Raw genomic sequence first — 20,676 nt, forward strand, 5'->3', positions numbered from 1 at the left:
GATGCCACTCTGCTCCCAGCACAGGGACCCCAGCCCAGGGCACCATGTGGGGATGGGGGTCTTCAACCCCGGGGGCCTTCATCCCCGGGGGGCTGTGGCTTGGGTGGGCGATGGGATGCGCCAGGGATGGGGGTCTCCATCCTTGGGGTCTGTGACTCTGAGGGGTGCTGGGATGCGCCAGCCGATGCCACGCTGCTCCCAGCACAGGGACCCCAGCCGGGGGCACCACTTGGGGATGGGGGTCTCCATCCCCGGGGCCTGCGGCTCAGGTGGGCGCTGGGATGCACCAGGCAATGCCATGCTGGGATGGGGGTCTCCATCCTTGGGGTCTGTGACTCTGAGGGGTGCTGGGATGCGCCAGCCGATGCCACGTTGCTCCCAGCACAGGGACCCCAGCCCAGGGCAATGCGTGGGGACGGGGGTCTCCATCCCTGGGGGTCTCCATCCCCGGGGGCTCCAGCTTGGGTGGGCGATGGGATGCACCAGCTGTTGCCATGCTGGGATGGGGGTCTCCATCCCCGGGGGCTCCAGCTTTGGTGGGCACTGGGATGCGTCAGGCGATGCCACGCTGCTGCCAGCGCAGGGACCCCAGCCCGGGGCACCACTTGGGGATGGGGGTCTCCATCCCCGGGGGCTGTGAGTCTGAAGGGTGATGGGATGTACCAGGCAATGCCACGCTGCTCCCAATGCAGGGACCCCAGCCCAGGGCAATGTGTGGGGACGGGGGTCTCCATCCCCGGGGCCTGTGGCTCAGGTGGGCGCTGGGATGCACCAGGCAATGCCATGCTGGGATGGGGGTCTCCATCCTTGGGGTCTGTGACTCTGAGGGGTGCTGGGATGCGCCAGCCGATGCCACGCTGCTCCCAGTGCAGCGACCCCAGCCCAGGGCAATGTGTGGGGATGGGGGTCTCCATCCCCGGGGGCTCCAGCTTGGGTAGGCACTGGGATGCGTCAGGCGATGCCACGCTGCTGCCAGCGCAGGGACCCCAGCCGGGGGCACCGCGTGGGGCTGGGGCTGCGTTTTCCCAGGCAGCGGCGGGAGCCGGGGTGGGCGACGGGCCCGGGCGCGCTGCGTGGGAACCAGACGGCCCCTGGGCACGGCTGCGACGCTCGCTTCCTCCCGGGCCCCCGGGGACCGCGCGAAGGAGGGGGCTGAGGTCAGCCGCGCTCGCCGCCGGCCGCTCCGGAGACGCCAGCATGATGTAGGCGCTCAAATATTGTTTTTCACTGGGGAGGGGAGAATAAAAAATAAAAGAGGGAGAAGAGAGAGGCCCGGGGCTGAGTGGCCGTCCCGGCTCTGTCGATGATGAGGAGCTGGGCTGGGACGCGGCCGTGGCCCGGCAGCGGCTGTCGGGGGGCCGATAACGGGGCTGACGCGGCCGCGGTGCTCCCCGTCCCCGAGTGACGCCAGCGCCGTCCCCCCGTGCCAACGTGGCCCCCGCAGAGACCCCCCGGCATGGCCGAGCTGGGGTCCCGCTGGCCTCGGGGGGGCTGGGGGGGGCTCTGCCACAGACCCGCAGCAGCGTGGGGACCCCCCGCCATGCCGGTGCCGCAGGCTCCGGGCGTTGCTGCTCGTGGGGTCCCTGGGCTGGGCAGGACTGGGGCACGGGCACAGCCCCCCGCTCTGGCCCCGCGATGCCAGAGGGGGGGCTTCGGGGGGGCGAAGCGGAGATGCTGGCCCCGGTGTCCCGGCGGTGCGTGGGAAGGGGCTGGCGGCCGGGCCCCAGGATGGGGCGGTGTGGGGACCCCCGCCCGCCCCGGTGGCCCCCAACCCGGCCGTCCGGGGCAGGTGCCCGTGCCCACTCGGCCGGTGGCTCCTCACCAGGAGCTGCCCGGCATCGCTCAGCTCTGGGGGGGCCCCAGCCTCGGGGGGTCTGGTGGCACCAGCACGGCCCCGAGCAGGGATGGAGAGGGGAGGGAGCCCTGTACCCCCCCTGCGCAGAGCCCCCCCACCGTGCCACCCCCCCACTCCTTCCCAGCGGGGCCGTGCGGGTGCGTGCGGGCGGCCGGGGGCTGAGGCCGGTGCCCGTCGTGCCATGCGCCGCACCCGGGGCGAAGCCGGGCACTTGGAGTGGTCCCAGTCCCAGGGAGGAGGCGGTGGGGGTCTGCGGGGGCTCCCTCCCGCTGCATCGCGTCCCCCTGCCCCTGATGGACGGGGCTCCCCCCTGCTACGCTGGGATGGGGCTTCGGGGGGGTCTTGGCCTCTCACTCCAACAGGACCTTGTCCCCAGCATCTCCCGGGGACACAGGATGCAGTGCCCCGACCCGCGCCGTGCCCCGTCCCCCCGCAGCCTCTCCATCCAGCCGGTGGTCGCCGATGGGGGGGCCAGCGCGGGTGAGGGCTGCGCCGGGTGGCCTCGGGGACACAGGTCCCCCTGCCAGCGCCCGGGCTGGTGCAGGGGGTCCCCAGCTCGCCCCTGCCCGCTGCCCACCCCGAGTGGGGCGCAGAGACCACAGAGGCAGCATTGGGGAATGAGATTTATTTGGTGCGGGGGGCGTCCCGGGGCGGGGGGGGCCAGCCCCTCACTCGAAGAAGAACATGCCGGGCGTCCGGTAGAGGCAGGGGGGCAGCCCCAGGGGGTACCCGTTGCCCCCCTGGAGTGGGATCGCACCCCCTGGTCCCCATGGCTCCTTCTGCTCGCCCGCCCGCGGCCCCGCAGCCCCAAAGGGCGGCTGTCGGGGGGCGGCTGGGGGGGCCGCGGCCAAGAGCTGCTCCAGCGCCGAACCACGCGGCCGCTCCTTCACGCAGAAGCTCAGCGCCTGCACCCGGCACTGGTAGCTGGCACCCAGCGCCTCGGGCCCCGGCCGGCCGAAGGAGCCGAAGACGGGCAGGGGGGGCTGCGCGTAGCCCTCCCCCTCCAGAAAGCAGCTCGGGGGGGGCTTGCCCGTGCCCAGGAGGGCACTGGGGAACGCGGGGGGCACTTGGCCGAAGGGCCCCAGCCCGGGGGCGGCCGGCTCCTCGCCCTCCAGCTGCCCCGGGGGGGTCCCTGGGGGGGCCGGGGAGTCCAGCGGGGGGTCCCTGGGCTGGGTGGGCAGCAGGGTGGGCAGCAGGGCAGGGTGTGGCGGCGGGCGCTCGCTGGGCAGCGGGTACTGACCTGGCCGGGGCAGCTGCAGCGCGGCCGGCAGCCCCCCGAAGACAGTCTCCTTGGGTGGGCGGCTCTCTGGGGGGGCGAAGAACGGCCCCTCGGGCTGCGGCGTGCCCGGGGGGTACGGGCAGGGCTGCCTGGCCTTGGGCGGCTGCCGCCGGGCGCGGGGCTCAGCACCCCCCAGCACCCCAGCACCCTCGGGCAGCGCGGCGGGGCTCGGCAGGCGCCCCACGGTGTAGCCCCCCTCCGCCTTCCCCTCCTGGGGCGGTGGGACGGCGGGCAGCCCCCGCGCCCGCTGCCCGGGGGGCTTCCCGCGCCCCTCATCCTCCGCCCGGTGCCCTCTCTTCCTGGTGAAACGCCGGCGCCGCCGCAAGAAGCTGCCGTTCTCGAACATGTCGTAGCAGTCGGGGTCCAGGGTCCAGTAGCTGCCCTTGCCGGGCTTCTTGTCGTCGCGGGGGACCTTGACGAAGCACTCGTTGAGGGAGAGGTTGTGGCGGATGCTGTTCTGCCAGCCCTGCTTGTTGTCGCGGTAGAAGGCGAAGCGGGCCGTGATGTAGCGGTAGATGCCGCTGAGCGTGATGCGCTTCTCGGGCGCGCTCTGGATGGCCATGGCGATGAGCGCGATGTAGCTGTAGGGCGGCTTGGTGGGCTCGGGGCTGGGGAAGGGGCCGCCGGCTGGCGAGGGGGATGGTGGGCTGCGCAGAGCCGCGTCGCCGACGGGGACGTCCGGCTGCATGGTCCCGGCCGAACGCAGCCCTCCGGCCGCCCGCTCTGCCGCACGGCCCCGGCACGGCCCGATAAAACCCGCTGGCCGGCGAGGGGGCGGTGGGCCCCTCCTCTCCGGGGCCGCCCAGGGCGGAGCGGGGCTCGGCCGTCCAGCGCTGGTCCCTGCGGACGGACGGACGGACGGACGCATGGCCAAGGCTGGCACGGCCGTGGGCTCCCCGGGGCAGCGCTGGCCTCGGCTGAGCCCTGGCCATGGCCCCCCGGACCCTCAGCCCCTCTTCCCACGGGGGGTTCCCACGACCGCGGTCTCATCCTGCCCTGCCCACGGTGCCCCGGCCGGGGCTGAGTGGGGGGATGCTACGGAGCTGGGGCTGCTGCTGGGCTCCCCACTGGCCCCCTGCCCACCCCCGTGCCCCCGCCCCAGCCGGGGTTTGTGCTGGATCCTGTGCACCGTGCCAGACCCCTGCTCTGTGCCAGGACCCTGCACCCAGCCCGGGTGCTGCCTGCGGGGTGCAGCAGGGCCCCCACCTCCCAGGAGCCCCCTCACCCCCCTCACCCGGGGAAACTGAGGCACAGGCAGCGAGTGCCTTTGGGACAGGCTCCCGCGCCGCCGGGTCGGCAGAGCAGCCAACAGGCACCTCACTGCTGCCTGCACCCCTTGCCAAGGGGCTGGGGACCGGGGCAGGATGGGACCCGGGACAGCGCAGGGGCAGGGTGTCGGCTGACGCTGTCCCCCACGGCGGGGGCTGAGCTGGCTTTGCCCACAGCGTGGGGCTCTGCCCTGGCTCTGCTCCCCCGGCTCCCCGTGCCCCCCTCGGAGCGGCGCCAGCCCCCCACGCCGGAGCCCACGGTACCGAAACCCAACCTTTATTCCTCAGGTTCGCCCACGGCGCGTACCGGCGGCGCGAGGCCGGAGCTGGCCCTGCCCCCGCCCGCCGAACAAGCAGGGGGCAAATCCCCCCCCGGGCGGGCTCCCGGGGAATAAATACAGCGATCTGCGCCCACCCGCGCCCGGCCCCGCAGCGCTGAGCGCCCCGCGCACGCCGGCTCCGGGGACGCGGGACAGCGGAGCACCCCGCTCGCGGGCGTCGAGGGCGCAGCGTCCCGCTCGCTGCGCTCTCCTCCCGCCCGCCCGCGGGCTCAGGGCTGGCAGAGCTGCCGGAGGACGCGGAGGACGTGGCTGGAGGTGCCGGGCGCGCAGGGCTGCGGGGACTCGCGGAGCAGCGTCGGGCCCACGCGCTGGGCGTGATGGAAGAGCTCCCGCGCGAACACCGGCTCCACCTGCGGAGGACGGAGACGGCGGAGGACGGGCGTGCGGCCGCGTGCCCCCCGCGCCCGGCTCGGTGCCAGCGCCGCTGCGTACTCACGTGGGCCATGATGAGCTTCTGGAAGGGGTGCCCGGCGCACGTGGGGTACTCCTCCCCGAAGCAGAGGTGGATCTGGTACTGCGGCGTCGGCTGCCCCCGGCTCAGGTACCCCCGCAGCTCTGCGACACACCGCCCACGTCAGGGGGTCCCCACAGGACCCCCGTTCCCGACGGGATGGGGGTCTCCGGGGGCAGCAGCCGGCGATGCGGGGGGCACTTACGCTGCAGGAACTGCTGCGTGTCCAGCACCTTGTAGGTCTTCTCCCTCTCCAGCTTGTTGGGCCAGTCCCTGTGCGGGGCCAGCGGCCCGTTCCAGTACACCCTGCCCTGGCACTGCCGCTTCATGAAGACCCCCTCGGGCGCGACCCACAGCAGCACGCCGCGCTCCAGGTGGGGCAGGAGCCGCTCCAGCACGTCGGTCACGCCGGCCACCCGGCCCCCGCCGCCGAGCGCCCGCGGCGGGGGGAACTCGATCTGCTCCATGCAGGAGGGGCCGTAGAGGCGCTCGCTGTCGCCCGGCGCGGCGCGGGACGCGATGCGGCAGCCCTCGGCCGTGCGGGTGGTGACCTCCTTCACCAGCACGTCGCAGTAGTAGAGGCGGACGTGGAGCCAGCAGTCTGGGGCGAGGGGTTGGGGGTCAGCTCGCCGGCAGCCCGCGTCGGGGGGGGACACCCAGGCCACTACCCGGCCAACGTGGCTCCTACCTGAGTGGTTGACGTCCTCCACGGGGAGGTAGGACGGGGGTCCGGGGAGGAGGTGGCCGTGGGTCGGGCTCCAGCCGTAGAAGACTCCCCTGACGTGGTAACCTGGGCCAGGGCAGAGGCGAGGTGGCAAAGGGACATGGGGACCCGCGCCCGAGGACCCCCACGTGCTGTCCTGACCCCAGCCAGGTGGGCACAGGGCGCTTCCCACCGCCGCTGCTCGTTACCGGGCCTCATTAAAGCCCACAAGCGCATGATCAGATGGCTTCGCTCGGGGGCAGGGAGGGACCCCCCAACCCCGGTCTCCATCCCCACGGGCATCGCCTGCACGAGGAGGGGGACGCGGGGCTGCGGCGAGCGGGGTCTCTCCTGCCAGGCAGCACGTGCTCCCTGCCCCCAGCTGCCCCCCCGCTGCCAGGGACCCTCCTCACCTCGCTCGGCCGGGTGGGCAGAGAGCGGGGGCAGCGGAGCCACGTGGCACGTCTCCATCGCACCCTTCTGGCTCTGCTCCTCCGGACCCCCCGCGGCGCTGCCCTGGGGAGGAGAGCGGCTGCGCTGAGGGCTGAGCCGGCGGCTGGGGGTCCCAAGCCGGCTCCTGGCTCTGCCACGGGGCCCACGCGCCAGCAGACCCCCTGCCCGAGCCTGGCAGCCGCGCGGCACGCGGGACCCACAGCGACGGGCGCAGGCAGACAGCGGATGAGGGGGTCTGGGGGCTCCCACCCACCCTCCCCAGCCCGCAGGCAGCTGCTGGGTGGGCAGTGCGGGGCCGGGGGCTGGCTCACCTGCCGATCCTCGCCGGCTGGGGACCGCGTGTCACCGTCCTTCTCTGCGGAGAGCAAGGGAAACCCGCTGAGCCCCCCGGCCGACGGCAGCAGCAGCCCCCCGGGAAGGTGGCTGGCTGCCCGGGACACGCAGAGAGGAAGAGGAGTGGGGAGGAAGGGTGATGTCTGCAGGACACGGGGCTCGTACGGCCCCGGCACAGGCGTCGGCAGGGACGTACCCGCGTCCCGGGCGCCGTCGGACACGATCTGGTACACCTTGTAGGGCTCGGAGATGTCCAGCTGGCTCCGCTCCGGCACCTCCTGGAAGTCGGTGCTCTTGTTGAGGGCGCAGCGCAGTCGGGTCTTCCAGGTGGAGGGGTCGGCCTTGTCCGTCCCCTCGTGGTACTTCCCCTTGTAGACAGCCCAGGCCTGCCGGGCAGAGGGTCCCCTGGGCTGCGGGGGCTGCCCGCGCCCCGGCCCCCCACCCACAGGGCGCTGAGGCCACTGAGGCTGGGCGGGGGGCAGTGGGGAGCTGGGGTTGTGCGCCCTGGGGGGCTGCGGGGAGCTGGGTGGTGGGAGGTCCGGGCAGGGGGCACGGAGCTGGGTGATGGGGAGCGCTGGGATGTGCATGGACCCAGGAGGGGGGTCCCAGGTGGGCGCGTGGAGCTGGGTGATGGGGAGCTCCTGGGTGCGTGGAGCCGGGAGGGGGGTCCCGGATGAGCTCACGGAGCTGGGTGATGGGGAGCTCTGGGGTGTGTGTGGAGCTGGGTGGGGGGTCCCAGGTGAGCGCATGGAGATGGGTGATGGGGAGCTCTGGGGTGTGCACGGAGCTGGGTGGGGGGTCCCAGGTGGGGAGCTCCGGGGGTGCTCACAGAGCCGGGCAGGGGGTTGCAGGAGATTTCCCGGCGTCGGGCACGGGGAGCGCCGGGGTTCGCAGGGAGCTGGGTGGGGGTCCCGGGGGTGCTCCCGGGGTTCGCAGGGAGCGGGGCGGGGGTCCCGGGGGTGCTCCCGGGGTTCGCAGGGAGCGGGGCGGGGGTCCCGGGGGTGCTCCCGGGGTTCGCAGGGAGCGGGGCGGGGGTCCCGGGGGTACCTTGAAGAGCGCGGCGTCCTGCTGCTGCCGGTAGTCCTGCTTGGCCGCGTGCTTCCAGGGGATGCGGAAGAGCGTGCGGTGCGGGTCCTCCCAGCGCAGCCCCGGGTAGCGGCCGCTGTCGATCTGCGTGATCAGCCACTCCTTCAGCCGCATCGGGCCCCCCGGCTCCGCCATCGCGGCCCCGCGCCCGGCCCCGGCCCCGCAGCCCCGGCCCCGCAGCCCCGAAGGAACGTGCGGGGCGGCGAAAGCGAAAGCGCGGGGCTTCGGCTTTCACTTTCCCTTTCCCGCCCGGAGCCGGCAGCCCGGCCAGGGGGAGGGACACGGACACGGGGCACCCACGGGAGGGGGGACAGGGCTACCCACGGGGGAGGGCATGGGGGCACCCACGGAGGAGGCACACGGGGCACCCACGGGAGAGGGGACACCCACGGGGGAGGGGACATGGGGCAGCCCACGGGGGAGGGCATTGGGGCACCCGCGGGGGAGGGACACGGGGCAGCCCACGGGAGAGGGGACAGGGCTACCCATGGGGGAGGGACACGGGGCAGCCCACGGGAGAGGGGACAGGGCTACCCAGGGGGGAGGGACACGGGGCACCCGCGGGGGAGGGCTTTGGGGCACCCACGGGGGAGGGACACGGGGCAGCCCACGGGAGAGGGGACAGAGCAGCCCAGAGAGGAGGGCATGGGGGCATCCACGGGGCAGAGCCACCCATGGGAGAGGGGACAAGGGGCAGCCCACAGGAGAGGGCATGGGGGCACCCACTGGGGAGGGGACAGGGCACCAGCAATCACAGGGGACTCCCCTGCACCCCCCCGGGTGCCTCCCTTCACTCTTTCAGGACCCCCGCACGCTCCCCGCAGGGGACAAGGGACCCCGCTCCCCCAGCCCCGCTTCGGGGACCAGGGCACGTCCCTGCCTCGGGGGGCCGTGGGCCCACGGCCGTGGGGAGCTGTGGGGACAGGCGCGGGGTTTCCAGGCTGGCTTGAGCAGTGACGTGTCCCCATCTCTCGAATTTCTCCTCCGCTTTAACGCTCGCATCGGCCTCGCGGGGCTCCTGGTGCTGAGTCGAACGGGAACCGGGTGGGAAGGGCCGAGATGAGCTGTGCCAGGGGCTGCCGGGGGCCGGCGAGGGAGCCTGACTCATCCCGTGCCCACGCCAGCTCCCCGCTGGCCCCGGGTTCCTGGCAGAAGCCGTCCCCGCGGAGGAGACGCGGCACCCGTGGTCTTGGCTCTTCTGGGCACCGGCCTTCCCACGCCTCGGGAAACGGCTTCCCGCGTTCGCGCTGCGGGGAGGTGGGTGCACGCGTGGGTGAGCTGGGCATCGGCGCCGGGAGAGGGCTGGGCTCAGCGCGGGGTCCCAGACAGCCCCTTCGCTCCCGGCTGGCTCCTGAGCATCCACCCTTCCTCACCGCCGCGGCTCCCAGGAGCGTCTGTCCCTCTGTCCTTCCAGCCAGCAGCCCAGCCGTCTGTCCAGGAGGAAGGGGGCTCTCACCCCGCGGGCAGCAGGGATGGAGCTGGCTGGTACCAAGCGCTGCCCGGCTGCCCTGGCGACCCCCACCCTCCCCAGCAGCTGGGTGGGCTTTGCCCTCCGGGCTCGTTGGGGTGACGCCGGTGTCAGCTCCTCCGTCACCGCGGCAGAGCCACGTGTCACTGGGGGGGGGAATCCAGCTCCTCTGCCCGGCCTGCAGCCCACCGGCTCTCTCCTCCCGCAGCCCGCCGGGTTTCCTTTCCAGCTCTGAGTCAGAGAAAGCCACCCCTCGTGGGGACGAGAGACGAGGCTCCCGAGAGCCGGCGCGCTGCTCCGGGCTGCGGAGCCCCAAAATGAATAAGCGGTGGCACCGTGCCCGGCCCTGAGCCTTCCTGCAGGGCGCGGGGATGGGGCCACGTCCGCGTGGCACGGAGGGCACGTGGAGCCACGCGGGGCCGTACGAGCCAGCCACCCTGGCAGGGGTTTGCTCTCCGTACGGAGCCTGTCCGTGGGCCCTTCGTCGCAGAGGGGTCTAACCCGGGGTCTGCCCGCAGCGTGGCTCTCCCTGCCCAGGAGGAGGAGGAGGCAGCGGTGCCAGCACTGCAGCTCTGTGTGCCAGGAGCTGGGGAAGCCCCCATTTGGGGAGGGGGAAAGGGGTGGTAGGTAGGACCCCTCCTGACCCAGCCAGCGTTGGCCCCTCACCCTGGCAGCCCCTGGCCATCCCGCTGGATGCTGCCGCAGCCGGGCTGGCACCCGGCCGCTCTCTCGGGGCAGCGCAGAAAGCCACGCTGCTCCCCGCACCGCGCCAGCGAGGAGGGGGATTTCCAGCCGGCTGCGCCTCTGCCGGGGCAGCACCCCGGCCCCCTCCTCACCCCTGGTCTGGGCAAGCTGGGACCACGTTCTGCGAAAAGGGCCTGGGGCTGCCGGACGGAGGATCCACATCTCCCCGTCCTGCCCTGGGGAGCGGGCAAGGGGCCATCGCACGGCCGCGCTCGGCGGCTTGCACAGGTTACATCCGAGGCCGGGAGGTAATCGCCGCCGCTGCTCGTTAGCCAGCCCCAGCCCGGCGGGATAAGCCCGTATCAGCCGGGGATTTCATCTCCTGTGACAGGCGTGCGGTGATGAGCAGGACCCGTGGGATTTAATTACGCCGGCATCAGCGGAGATGCTCGGGAGCTCTTTTCCCCGCCGCGCTGCTCCGTGCGCAGAGAAGGCGAAGCTGCTTAACCCTTCAACTGTTCGTGGTGCAATGGGCTTCACCAGGAGTCAAACATTAACTGGCAGCTAACCCTGCCCTCGCCCGGGTTTTTCCAGCTGTGCAAAACCAGATATGCCCAAAGCCCCACGTTCTGCTGCGCGGCAGAGCTGGGCTAGAGGTGACACTGCCCTGCGCACGGCCTCGCCGCGGGCTTACACTGCTGTACACCAGCAGGCTGTGGTGCCATCCAGCGAGCCCTGGGCAGGCTGGAGAGCTGGGCAGAGAGGAACCTGATGAGGTTCAACCAGGGCAAGGGCAGGGTCCTGCGCCTGGGGAGGAACAACCCCAGGCACCAGTGCAGGCTGGGGCGGCCCTGCTGGAGAGCAGCTCTGCGGAGAGGGACTGGGAGTGCTGGGGGACAACAGGGTGACCCTGAGCCAGCAGCGTGCCCTGGGTGCCCAGAAGGCCAGTGGGATCCTGGGGTGCATGAGGAGGAGTGTGGGCAGCAGGGCGAGGGAGGTTCTCCTCCCCCTCTGCTCTGCCCTGGGGAGGCCCCATCTGCACTGCTGGGTCCAGTGCTGGGCTCCCCAGTTCCAGAAAGATGAGGAGCTACTGGAGAGAGTCCAGCGGAGGGCTACGAGGATGAGGAGGGGACGGGAGCATCTCTCCCACGAGGAGAGGCTGAGGGAGCTGGGCTTGTTCAGCCTGGAGAAGAGAAGGCTGAGAGGGGACCTTAGAAATGCCTCTAAATATCTGCAGGGTGGGGGTCAGGAGGACGGGGCCAGACTCTTTCCAGTGGTGCCCAGTGACAGGACAAGGGGCAACGGGCACAAACTGAAGCAGAGGAAGCTCCAGCTGAACCCGAGGAAGAACTTCTTCCCTCTGAGGGTGACGGAGCCCTGGCCCAGGCTGCCCAGGGAGGCTGTGGAGTCTCCTTCTCTGGAGATATTCCAGACCCGCCTGGCCGCGGTGCTGTGCCCCCTGCTCTGGGTGACCCTGCTTGGGCAGGGGGCTGGGCTGGGTGACCCCAGAGGTCCCTGCTAAACCCTGCCACGCTGGGATCCTGTGATTCACAACGTCAACAAGGAAGGGTGTGAACGTCTCTGCCCAGTGTGTCCCAGCTCATGCCCTAGGTGTGTGGTCCTGGGGCATGAGGTCACCACCCTGCTGGGTGCTGGGGGGGGAAAGGGTGCTGGAGAGCCCCGGCCTGGGGGCGAGGAAGCCGGGGGAGCAGCCTGGCAGGAGCTGGGAGGAGAGAGGGACCCCAGGGCGGAGGGTGCAGGAGCAACGGAGGGTGATGCACCCCTGGTTACTCCGTTGATCCCCCAGCTGGCCGGGTCCCCCCAGGGCAGCACCCAGCCCGGCAGGCAGGTGCTGCTGGCAGGGAGGAACCACGGCCCCAAAGCTCTGAGGAGGAGAAACGGGAGCGGGCGTGCGGGTACTGCCAAGGGGCTGTTTACACAGGAACCTCTGGGCTCCCAGGAGCGGCCGCTGCTGCAGCACCCTCCTAAATTACCCTCGAGCAAACAAAACGGGAGGCTTGGGGTGCCAAAAGGTGGGGCTTGGCGTGGCACAGCAGCCCAGGGCGGCGGGTGCCATGCCATCCCAGCCACCAGCCCCTCCTGCCCCTGCCGCCCCGTGCAGCCTTGCAGCACCCATGGCACGGGGGCATTTTCCCCACCTGGGACTCTGCCCCAGGGAAAGGTGTAAACAGGACAGGGCTGGGGAGGAGCTGGGGCTTGCGATGCGTGGGTGGGGTTGGTCCCCCAATGTTCCCAGTGCTCCCAGCAGCCGGAGCCAGCAGGCTCCTGGACATGGTGCTCCCAGACCCGGTGAGCGGAGATGCTGCAGGGAAACCGGCTCCACAGGGGCTGCCCGGCCCCCCCGGAGCAGAGCCTGTCCCCACGGGGAGCCCTGCCGCGGCACCCGTGTTTCTGGCTTCTCTCATGACCCTCCCGCAGGCAGCAGCGTGGTTCCCCATCCCAGGCTGCAGAGAGCAGCCACCAGCAGCCTCCAGACCTGCCCCGCGCCGGGACCTTCCTCCTCAGCGTCCCCTCCTGATGCGGCCGTCACGGGGGACTCGGGCCGTGCAGAACAGGCGTTTATTGCTGGGGGCACTTGGGAAGTCTTCAAGCAAAATGGCTTAAGGCTCTGCTTTAGAGAGGTCTGGCCAGGTTCAACGCTTAGCTCCCACCTGGTAAAGATTGTGCCCTGGGATGGGTGGGAATGGGGTGCAATCGGCTCCCAAAGCTGCAGCGCTCGCTCGGGGCTTGTGCTCGGCTGGGCTGGAGCCGGACGCACGGCTGGGAGCGGGTGCAGCGGCGTTACCTGCTACCGCACCCGTCTGCCGCTGCTCCGCAGCCACCTCGGCTCCGGGAGCTGCTGGTGGGAAAACCGCCCCGAGGGCAGCGCTGGCTCTCCCGCACCCCATGCACCCCGAGGCCCGTGCAGCGGGTGCCCGAGCGCTAAAGTTGCTGCCGGCATGCCCTGGGGGCTGGCCCCGCCGCAGGAGAGACCCCCCCTCTGTCCCTCTGCCCCGAGCAAGAGCCCGCAGGGCCACCAGCGCCCGCTCACCAGGCATCCCCGCTACGCTGGGCACGCAGAGGCCGAGCCCACCGCGCGCTGGGCAGCCCGGCAGCACGCACGAACCCCTCCCCGACAGCTGAGAGCCGGGATGGGGGACGCCACGCTTGCACCCCAGAAGAGAAGAAGGAGCCGGGCTTGGCGCGGCTGCCCTGCAGGGTGCTGCCCCGGCCCGCCGTGCTGCGGCTCCTTCACCCCTCCCGGGCTGCTGGGTGATTCTTGCAGCTCTCCCTTGGCTGGGGTCACTTCAGACAAGCCGGGATGCAGGAGAACGTCCTCTTCACCCGCAGCAGGAAGGGAGTCGTGCTCCTGATGTCTCTGGCTCGTGGGACCAGTCCTTGCAGAGCTCCCTCCGTCCTGGACGGTCCTCCTCTCCCCGCCGGCAGCAGGGCTTTTATTTCTTCCTCGTCATTGAAGGGGGATGGCCCATACCTCTGCTTCAGGTGCCTGCGGACCTGGGGAAGGAGCGAGAGGTGAACCAAGCTGCCAGTTTCCAAGGGCAGCTCCAAACCTGCCAGCCAGGGGAGCGGGGAAGCAGCCTGGTGCCCGCGGGAGCTCTGAGACCCACGAGCAGAGCGCGGCTGGCAGAGGCTGGTCCCACCTTGCGGGCTGCGCCGCCGCCGAACTCAGCCAGCTGCTGCCTGAAGCCGGGGTTGGGGTTGGCGACGGGCCGGACGGTCCGGACAGCCTCCAGCACCTCCTGGCAGCTCAGCTCCGTGACGGCCATGACGTAGGCGACGACCACGGTGGTACTGCGGGAGATGCCGGCGAGGCTGGCGAGGGGAAGGGCGGGAGGGCTGCTGTCGGCGGCGCGCCCTGACCCCGCTTGCCCCTTCCTCCACCCATGGGCTTCAGCTATTTTGGGTCTTCTCCGAGAACTTTCTCTCTGGGAGGGCTGAGCCCTTCCAAGGTCTTCTCCATCAGTGCCTATAAATACCCGCTCCTCCCCGGGGAGTCGAGAGCAGCGGCTGCTGCCTGGCCGCCTGCCCCAAACCCCGCTCTGCCCCCTCGCTCAGCCGCAGCGAAAGCCGCCCCGTCTCCAGGGCTGCCTGGATCCCGCTGGGCTCGAGGCACAAGCCGCAGCCGAGGGAAAAAGGTTCCCACTTCAGTATTTGTTAGTGAAGATTTTGATCAGTTATCAGGGAATGAATGTGGATCCGTGGGCGTGGAGCCCTCTGGCACAGGCTGGCTGTGGTTCGGGGGTCTGCAGCCAAAGCTGGGGTCTGGGTCTGCTCTGCTCTGCTGTGCTGGGGGCACGCGGCATCGGGCATGGGGACCAAGAGTTACCAGTGGACGAGGCAGTTCCCTCCGTGCAGGCGGCACTGGTGGATAAAACTGATGCATTCCTTGAAGTGCCTCTTGCTGGCAGGAAAAATAAACCAGACAGATTAGGGACTTTAGAGGTGGAACAGGATTTTCCGGCTGCAGGCAGCGCAGCTCCGAGCGTTTGAGGACGAAGCACCAACGCAAACTGCCCGTTGCACCGCCAGCAGCTGCTGAGACCTGAGCAGCTCAGCGCAGCTGTTTGCCAAGGGGAGGTGCAGGACTGGGCCCTGCGGTGCAGGGGACGGGAGCGGGTGCTGCTGTGCAGCCGTGCTGGGGACGCGCGGGGCTGCCCGGGGACTGGCGTGATCTGTGCCGGGGCAGCGGGAGCTTGGCTGCTCGCTCCTCCGGCCACGCCAGCACCCTCGGCCAGCTCCACACCCTGCACCCGCTCTCCCCCCCAGGCACATCCCGGGGGGACGCTCCCTGCTCCTCCATCCGCGCTGCATTGGGGCTGCCCCCCGCCTCGCCCCAGGGCCAGGACCCGCTCCCCAGCCGCTGCTGAGCTGGGGGGCTGTTGGGGTGCATGGGTGGTCCCCAGCTCCGGGGCACCGTGCCTCCAGCCTACGGGTCACTGGCTCTCTGCGGGAGGCTCGGGGTGCCGCGAGCCCTCACCCCCAGCCGCCCTGCAGCCCCTGGCCGCCCACATGCCCCGAGCCGGCCCCGGCGTACTCACATGTTGGCCTCGGGGGTGTCGGGCAGCGGGATGCGGAGGTAGGTAATGTCCTGGAAGACACAAAGGGCACAGGAGAAACTCGGGCACTGCGGTCGGGGCGTCGCGGGTGCTCGCAGCCGGGCTGGCTGGAGGGGGGGACAGGCGGCTCGTGGAAGGGGGTGAGAAACAAGATGAGGCCGGAGAGCTGGAAATTGTTTCCCGTTAGCGTTCAAGGCTGGGTTCTAGTCACAAGAAGGCCAGCTTCCTACGCCGGGGGGGCCGCCCAGCTGCCCTGGGACTGCTGTTCGAGCCGTGGGGTGCTTGGAGGGGGGAGGAAGATGCTGCAGCATGGAAGGAGCTGCAGAAATCTGCACGCTGGCATCAGGAACGGGATCCTACCTTCAGCAAGGGCTGGGGGGATTCATGGATCGAAACGATGTGGGTGATCTTGTTCCGGCTCAGCTGCTCCAGGTCTTTGGCATCTAAAGGATAAAATGAGGTATTAGCACGTATTTGGTTTTCACACTGCTCTTCCCACCAGCGCATCCGCCGCGCTCCCGCGGGCAGCCAGCACCCAGAGCCGTGCTCCAGAGGATCGGCAGCATCACAGCCCCCGCGCGCAGCGGCACGGGCGTGGGCAAACACCCAAACGCACCCTGGAAATGTGGAACGCAAACCCCATGATGCCAAACCGCAGGGCTCCTCCCTCCAAAGGCACTTGACCTCGCTGCTTGTGCTGAGAATTCACTTCTGCGTGGAAAAACTCCCTCCTCTGCGAGCGGGCAGCTTCCCGCCCGCCTGTGCTTGTCCCCAGCTCGGGGAGGGGACGCGCGCTCCGCCTGCAGCTCCCCTGCGCAAACACGTGTGTGGCCATGGGACTTGCTGCAGCCCGGGGATCTGCTTGATCTTGTGAGCTACGGAAGCGGAGCTGCAGCGGTTTGCATCCCCCCAGAGTTTGTTGCAGTCCACCTGAGCTCCTCCCGAGCACCGGAGGGATCTGCAGAAAACACCGGAGCGGCGACGCGCAGCGCTCTGCGAGCCTCCCCTCCGCAGCCGCACGCAGAAATCGGGTGCCCTCCGCTGCGCGGGGCAAGGACCTGCTTCTCGCCAACGCCTCAGCATCCCCGGCTGCGCCCCGCTCACGGCCCTGCGCAGCCGCTCTGCTGGGAGGGGAGCGCGCTCGTCTCGCTGGCTGGGAAGCTCCGTGGCCATCTCCCCTTGGCGCTGCGACCAGCGCGGGCTGCGCGAGCCGCCCGAGAGGAGGACTCGCATTTTCCCATCTCGTCGCTTCGGGTTTCTAAACTTCCACGCAGTGTAAAACCTTGGCTGGGGAATCCAGAGCGCGACGCGCTAACGGCACGATGTGAATTTTAATAAGAGTGAGTCTCCAGAGAGACGCTCGGGTGAGCCGAGCCGTGGGTGTGGGGAGGGAGGTGGGGACCCTCGTGGGGTCTCGCACAGCACCCAGCACCTTCCCACCCGCCTCGGGCAGGCAGAGCGATGGCGTTTAGTGACACCGGCACCGAGGCTTCCAGCGGCTGGGAAGGCTTTCAGCTGGAGAAAATGTCCCCACGAGCTGTCAGAGCTCAGTGGAGCCGGCCTGAAATCTCTGTCGTCACCCGGGGTTGCCTGGCAGAGCGGTGCGCGGGTGGCATCAGGCCGAGATGCCCAGGTCGGCGGTTACTGGCAGGAACCCCCGTGGTGAGCCTGGGTGCCCTGAGTGCCCTGCGCCCAGCCAGCTGCAGCCCACCCCGGGGTGCTCCCGCGGGCACGCGGCTGCCCTGGCCGGGGCTGCTGCCCTGGGTCCGGTGACATTTTCTTCGCAATTCCCACCGGCAGTTTGAAGCCTTCTCAGCAGGAACCAAGCTGCCACACGAGCCGTCGGGGAGGCAGGAGCAGGAATAAACGCTGTTTTCTCATGGCAGGTGGCAGTGCTTTCTCATGAATTGTCCCTTAAAACACTGAATTGGTGGGAGAAGGGGTGACTCTGGGAGAAACTCCCTCCTGAGGGTGGGCACCACCCTCCTGCGTCTGCTGCAGCTGTGAAACCGGGGTGCAGCACCCCGAGCAGTCCCGACCCTGCTCCCTCGTGCAGGTGCGGCAGCACCAGCTCTTCTGCTCCCCGCACGGGTCCCGTGCCAGCTCGGGTGGCTGAGCTCCCACAGGACTCTGCAGCAAGGCCTGGCTTGCCCTGGTGCCCCCCGCACCCCCCATGTCCCCTCCCAGCCTGCCCCGCTCACTGCCTCACGCAGGGGAACCCAGACGGCTGCGAGGGCTTCCCAGCCCCAGCGTCACCCCGGGAAAATCACTGCCTGCACCCACGGAAGCCTCGGCACAGGGGGATGCAGGCCGAGTCAGCCCCGCTCTTTGCCGTCTCTGTCCCAGCTGGGAGGCTCAGCACCCGCACCAGCTTGGGCCTGAGCCCCCCACGCTGCCCCCTCCCCAGGGGCAGCCACGGACAGGCAGGGGAAGGGGCTCTGCCAGCCGAGGGGCGGCCTCAGCTGGGACCAAGCAAACCGGGATGACGAGGAGCAGGACGGGCTGGAGAACAGCTCTCATCCAGCAGAAGATGAGGCATCACGTGCTGGGAGAGCCCCCAGGCCCTCCTGCTGCGGCTGGATGAGCCCTGGAGAAGCCGAGTGCCCGTTGCTGACCCCCTGCCACAGCCCACCGCGGGCAGCACGGGCAGCAGGCATCGCAAGGGCGCGGGGCAGGGAGCTCCCTCGCGGCACCGAACTGCGGGCAGGGGCGAGCCCAGGTCCCCGGCCGGAGGACGTCTGCGGCGGCGGGGCTCCGCTTACCGATGAAGTTCCCGAGGTAGAGGCCGGGGAGGATCTGTGGGACACAAGGAGAAGCGACAGCGTGAGCAGTGACCTCATGCCATGGTACCCACCGCGCCAGGACCCCCCATGGGAATCACAGAATCACAGGATCCCAGCATGGCAGGGGTTTGGCAGGGACCTCTGGGGTCCCCCAGCCCAACCCCCTGCCCAAGCAGGGTCACCCAGAGCAGGCTGCACAGCACCGCGGCCAGGCGGGGCTGGAATATCTCCAGAGAAGGAGACTCCACAGCCTCCCTGGGCAGCCTGGGCCAGGGCTCCGGCACCCTCAGAGGGAAGAAGTTCTTCCTCGGGTTCAGCTGGAGCTTCCTCTGCTTCAGTTTGTGCCCGTTGCCCCTTGTCCTGTCGCTGGGCACCACTGGAAAGAGTCTGGCCCCGTCCTCCTGACACCCACCCTGCAGATATTTATGGGCATTTCTAAGGTCCCCTCTCAGCCTTCTCTTCTCCAGGCTGAACAAGCCCAGCTCCCTCAGCCTCTCCTCGTAGGAGAGATGCTCCCGTCCCCTCCTCATCCTCGCAGCCCTCCGCTGGACTCTCTCCAGTAGCTGCAGGAACCTCGGTCGGAAAGGCCAAAGTTCTGACCGTCCCCAGCACCGGGGCAGGAGCGGTGCCGGTGCCGCTGAGCCCGAGCGGTCCTGGGGCTGCCACTGTTCCAGCACCCAACACGCGGGGCTGGGTGCAGCCCTGGCACCGGCACCCCAACCCGCTCAGCCGCCCGGCGCTGCACCCCCAGGTGAGCTGCGAGTCAGACCCAGCTCTTTTATTGCTCCTTTACTTATTATCAACAAATCCTTTGTCGGGGCCTTTCATCTGAGCTCAGCAAGCTGCAGACACGCAGCTCCGCACCGCCTTGGACCATACCCGTGGCCTGCGGACGCCCTGCTGCCCGAGGGACGGGGCAGCGCCAGGCACCGAGAAGCTCGGGGGGACGCCGTGGTCCCCCCCCCCAGCCCCACACTCCGCTCCCCTCACGCTGCGCCGCAGGGAGCCCGTTTCTAACGGCCCAGGAACAGATCGCTCTGCACACCGCGCCTGCACCTCATTTTCCTTGTGAAATTCCACTTCTCATGATGAGAAGATAATTATTTGACGATGCCTCTATTAATGGCGCTGCGGACGCAGAAGCAGGACACCTCACACCCCTCCGTACCCGGAGCTATTTGCTTCTTTCCCTTTCTCCCAGCCCGGGCAGCGCGGCTCCCCGGGCTGCTCGTCCGTGTGCAGCCGGTTCCCCTCCGGCTTCTCCCCCCTGCCACGTCTGGCACCCAGGACCTGGGCAGGCAGAGGGGATTCCACCAGCACAGCTGGGCTCGCGCTCATCTCACTGCCCACATTTGGAAACGTTTCTCTCCATCAAACAGCTTAAAGAGGATTTTTTTTTTTATGATTCCTTAGATTTTAGAGCAATTTTCTATCGACAGGGCGCCTGTAACCTGCAGCTGCGGCACGGGAACGAGCTGGTAGGAAAGCGTCGGTTAGCAAGGGCAGCTCCCAAGGGCAGGACGCCGAGCCACGACCGACCGCACCTTCCCGTCCCCAGCACCCTCCTGAGCCACCCCTCGGGGGAGAACGCGGGTCCGCGGCGCTGGGCACCTCTCCAGATAGCAAGCGGCTCCGGATCTGGGAAAGGGTGCTCAAAGCTCAGGAGCTGGAGGTCCTGGCAGGAAGACGGCGTCTCTGCCCACCCGCGACGAGGGGAAGCGCAAGCGACCGTGAACCAGCACCCGTCGCTGCGCCCGGGGGTGCCGAGCCCCAGGCACAGCCCGGCCCCGCCGAGCAGGGGCTGTGGGACCGGGGGGCTCGGGGCCGCACGGGGCTCCCAGCGTGTGCTCCGGAGCCGGTGCCGTGGTTGTGAAGCCCCTGGGAAAGCTTCCCCCCCCCATCCCTCCCTCCCGCAGAGGGGCTCGCTGCCAGCCCTGCGCTCCACAGCGTCACAGAATCCCAGCATGGTCGGGGTTGGCGGGGACCTCTGTGGGTCACCCAGTCCAACCCCCCTGCCGAAGCAGGGTCCCAGCCCTCTTCTCCTCCGCCCTCGCTCCGCTGCCCGGTGAACAAGCTCCACGGCAGCCGAGCCCTGTGCCGGAGCCGGTGAAACGCCGCTCGGCACGGCAGAGCCAGCTGCTCCCGCCCCCCGCTCCCCGGTACCTGGCTCATGCCGTTTCCCATGGCCGGCAGCGGGCACGGCCGGGCGGACGGGGCGCGGGTGGCCTTGGCCTCGCTGCTGCCGCTCTCCCCGGACGCTCGCCGGTTGGGTTTCCGTCATGGAGACCTTGGCTGCCCCAGGGTCGCTGCCCGTGGCGGGTGGGCTCGTTGGCGGCGAGGCCGAGCCGGTGGCGGCTGTTCCGGCGTCCTCGGTGGCTCCCGCTCTCGCCGGGAGCAGACAAAGGAGGAGAAGCTCCCGCCCTGTGCCGTGGCGTGGGAGCGCGGGGCTGCGCCGGCTGCTGCCTGTCGCCGCTGCCCGCCGCCGCCGCACAAGGCTGCAGTGTTGGGGGGAGAAGAACAAAACCTTTGTCCCGCTCCGTCAAGGAAGGTTCTGTGCGGCCGCGGGGCGAAGCGCCCGGCGCCATGCCCGCCTCTGCCTGCGCCACGGCTGCCCCTGCCCGGGCCATGCCTTCTCCTGCCCACGCCATGGCGGCTCCTGCCCCTGCCCGTGCCATGTCCACCCCACGGTCACCCCTGCCCATGCCATGCCCGCCCCTGCCCACTGTATGCCCACCCCTGCCCACACCATGGCTGCCCCTGCCCATGCCATGCTCACCCCCACCCACCCCACGGTCACCCCTGCCCAGCCCTGCCCACCCTATGTCCCCCTTGTCCATGCCATGCCCACCTCTGCCTGCACTATGGCCACCCCTGCCTGTGCCATGCCCACCCCT

General features: G+C 70.1%; 2 protein-coding genes across 2 annotated transcripts; both read right to left on the reverse strand.

Annotated features, from left to right (window-relative positions):
* Positions 1-2,496: 2,496 nt before the first annotated feature.
* FOXS1 (forkhead box S1) lies at positions 2,497-3,842 on the reverse strand. Its single transcript, XM_075438366.1, has one exon. The coding sequence runs from the start codon at positions 3,820-3,822 to the stop codon at positions 2,524-2,526; it is 1,299 nt and encodes a 432-aa protein (XP_075294481.1). The 5' UTR covers positions 3,823-3,842; the 3' UTR covers positions 2,497-2,523.
* A 1,031-nt stretch (positions 3,843-4,873) lies between these two features.
* Positions 4,874-20,357, reverse strand: DUSP15 (dual specificity phosphatase 15). Its single transcript, XM_075438482.1, has 21 exons — positions 19,946-20,357; positions 17,762-17,795; positions 15,360-15,442; positions 14,982-15,031; positions 14,270-14,344; positions 13,584-13,755; positions 13,236-13,437; positions 12,728-12,781; positions 12,419-12,684; positions 11,703-11,806; positions 9,904-10,041; positions 8,885-9,716; positions 8,650-8,793; positions 7,731-7,997; positions 6,880-7,069; positions 6,662-6,705; positions 6,311-6,413; positions 5,883-5,984; positions 5,400-5,795; positions 5,180-5,298; positions 4,874-5,093 (listed from the first exon to the last, which is right to left on the reverse strand). The coding sequence occupies exons 1-21, from the start codon at positions 19,964-19,966 to the stop codon at positions 4,953-4,955; spliced, it is 3,537 nt and encodes a 1,178-aa protein (XP_075294597.1). The 5' UTR covers positions 19,967-20,357; the 3' UTR covers positions 4,874-4,952.
* Between the last annotated feature and the right edge of the window lie 319 nt (positions 20,358-20,676).

Source organism: Opisthocomus hoazin, chromosome 18, assembly GCF_030867145.1.
Source record: "Opisthocomus hoazin isolate bOpiHoa1 chromosome 18, bOpiHoa1.hap1, whole genome shotgun sequence".
Taxonomy (NCBI): Eukaryota; Metazoa; Chordata; class Aves; order Opisthocomiformes; family Opisthocomidae; genus Opisthocomus; species Opisthocomus hoazin.

Coding starts and splice junctions, on each gene's coding strand:
- DUSP15 (XM_075438482.1), bottom strand. CDS start 19,966: ATGGGAAACGGCATGAGCCAG. Junction 15,443..17,761: donor CTACCTCGGGAACTTCATCG/GTAAGCGGAGCC, acceptor TTTATCCTTTAG/ATGCCAAAGACCTGGAGCAG. Junction 13,756..14,269: donor GGGAACTGCCTCGTCCACTG/GTAACTCTTGGT, acceptor TCCCCTCGCCAG/CCTCGCCGGCATCTCCCGCA.
- FOXS1 (XM_075438366.1), bottom strand. CDS start 3,822: ATGCAGCCGGACGTCCCCGTCGGCGACGCGGCTCTGCGCAGCCCACCA.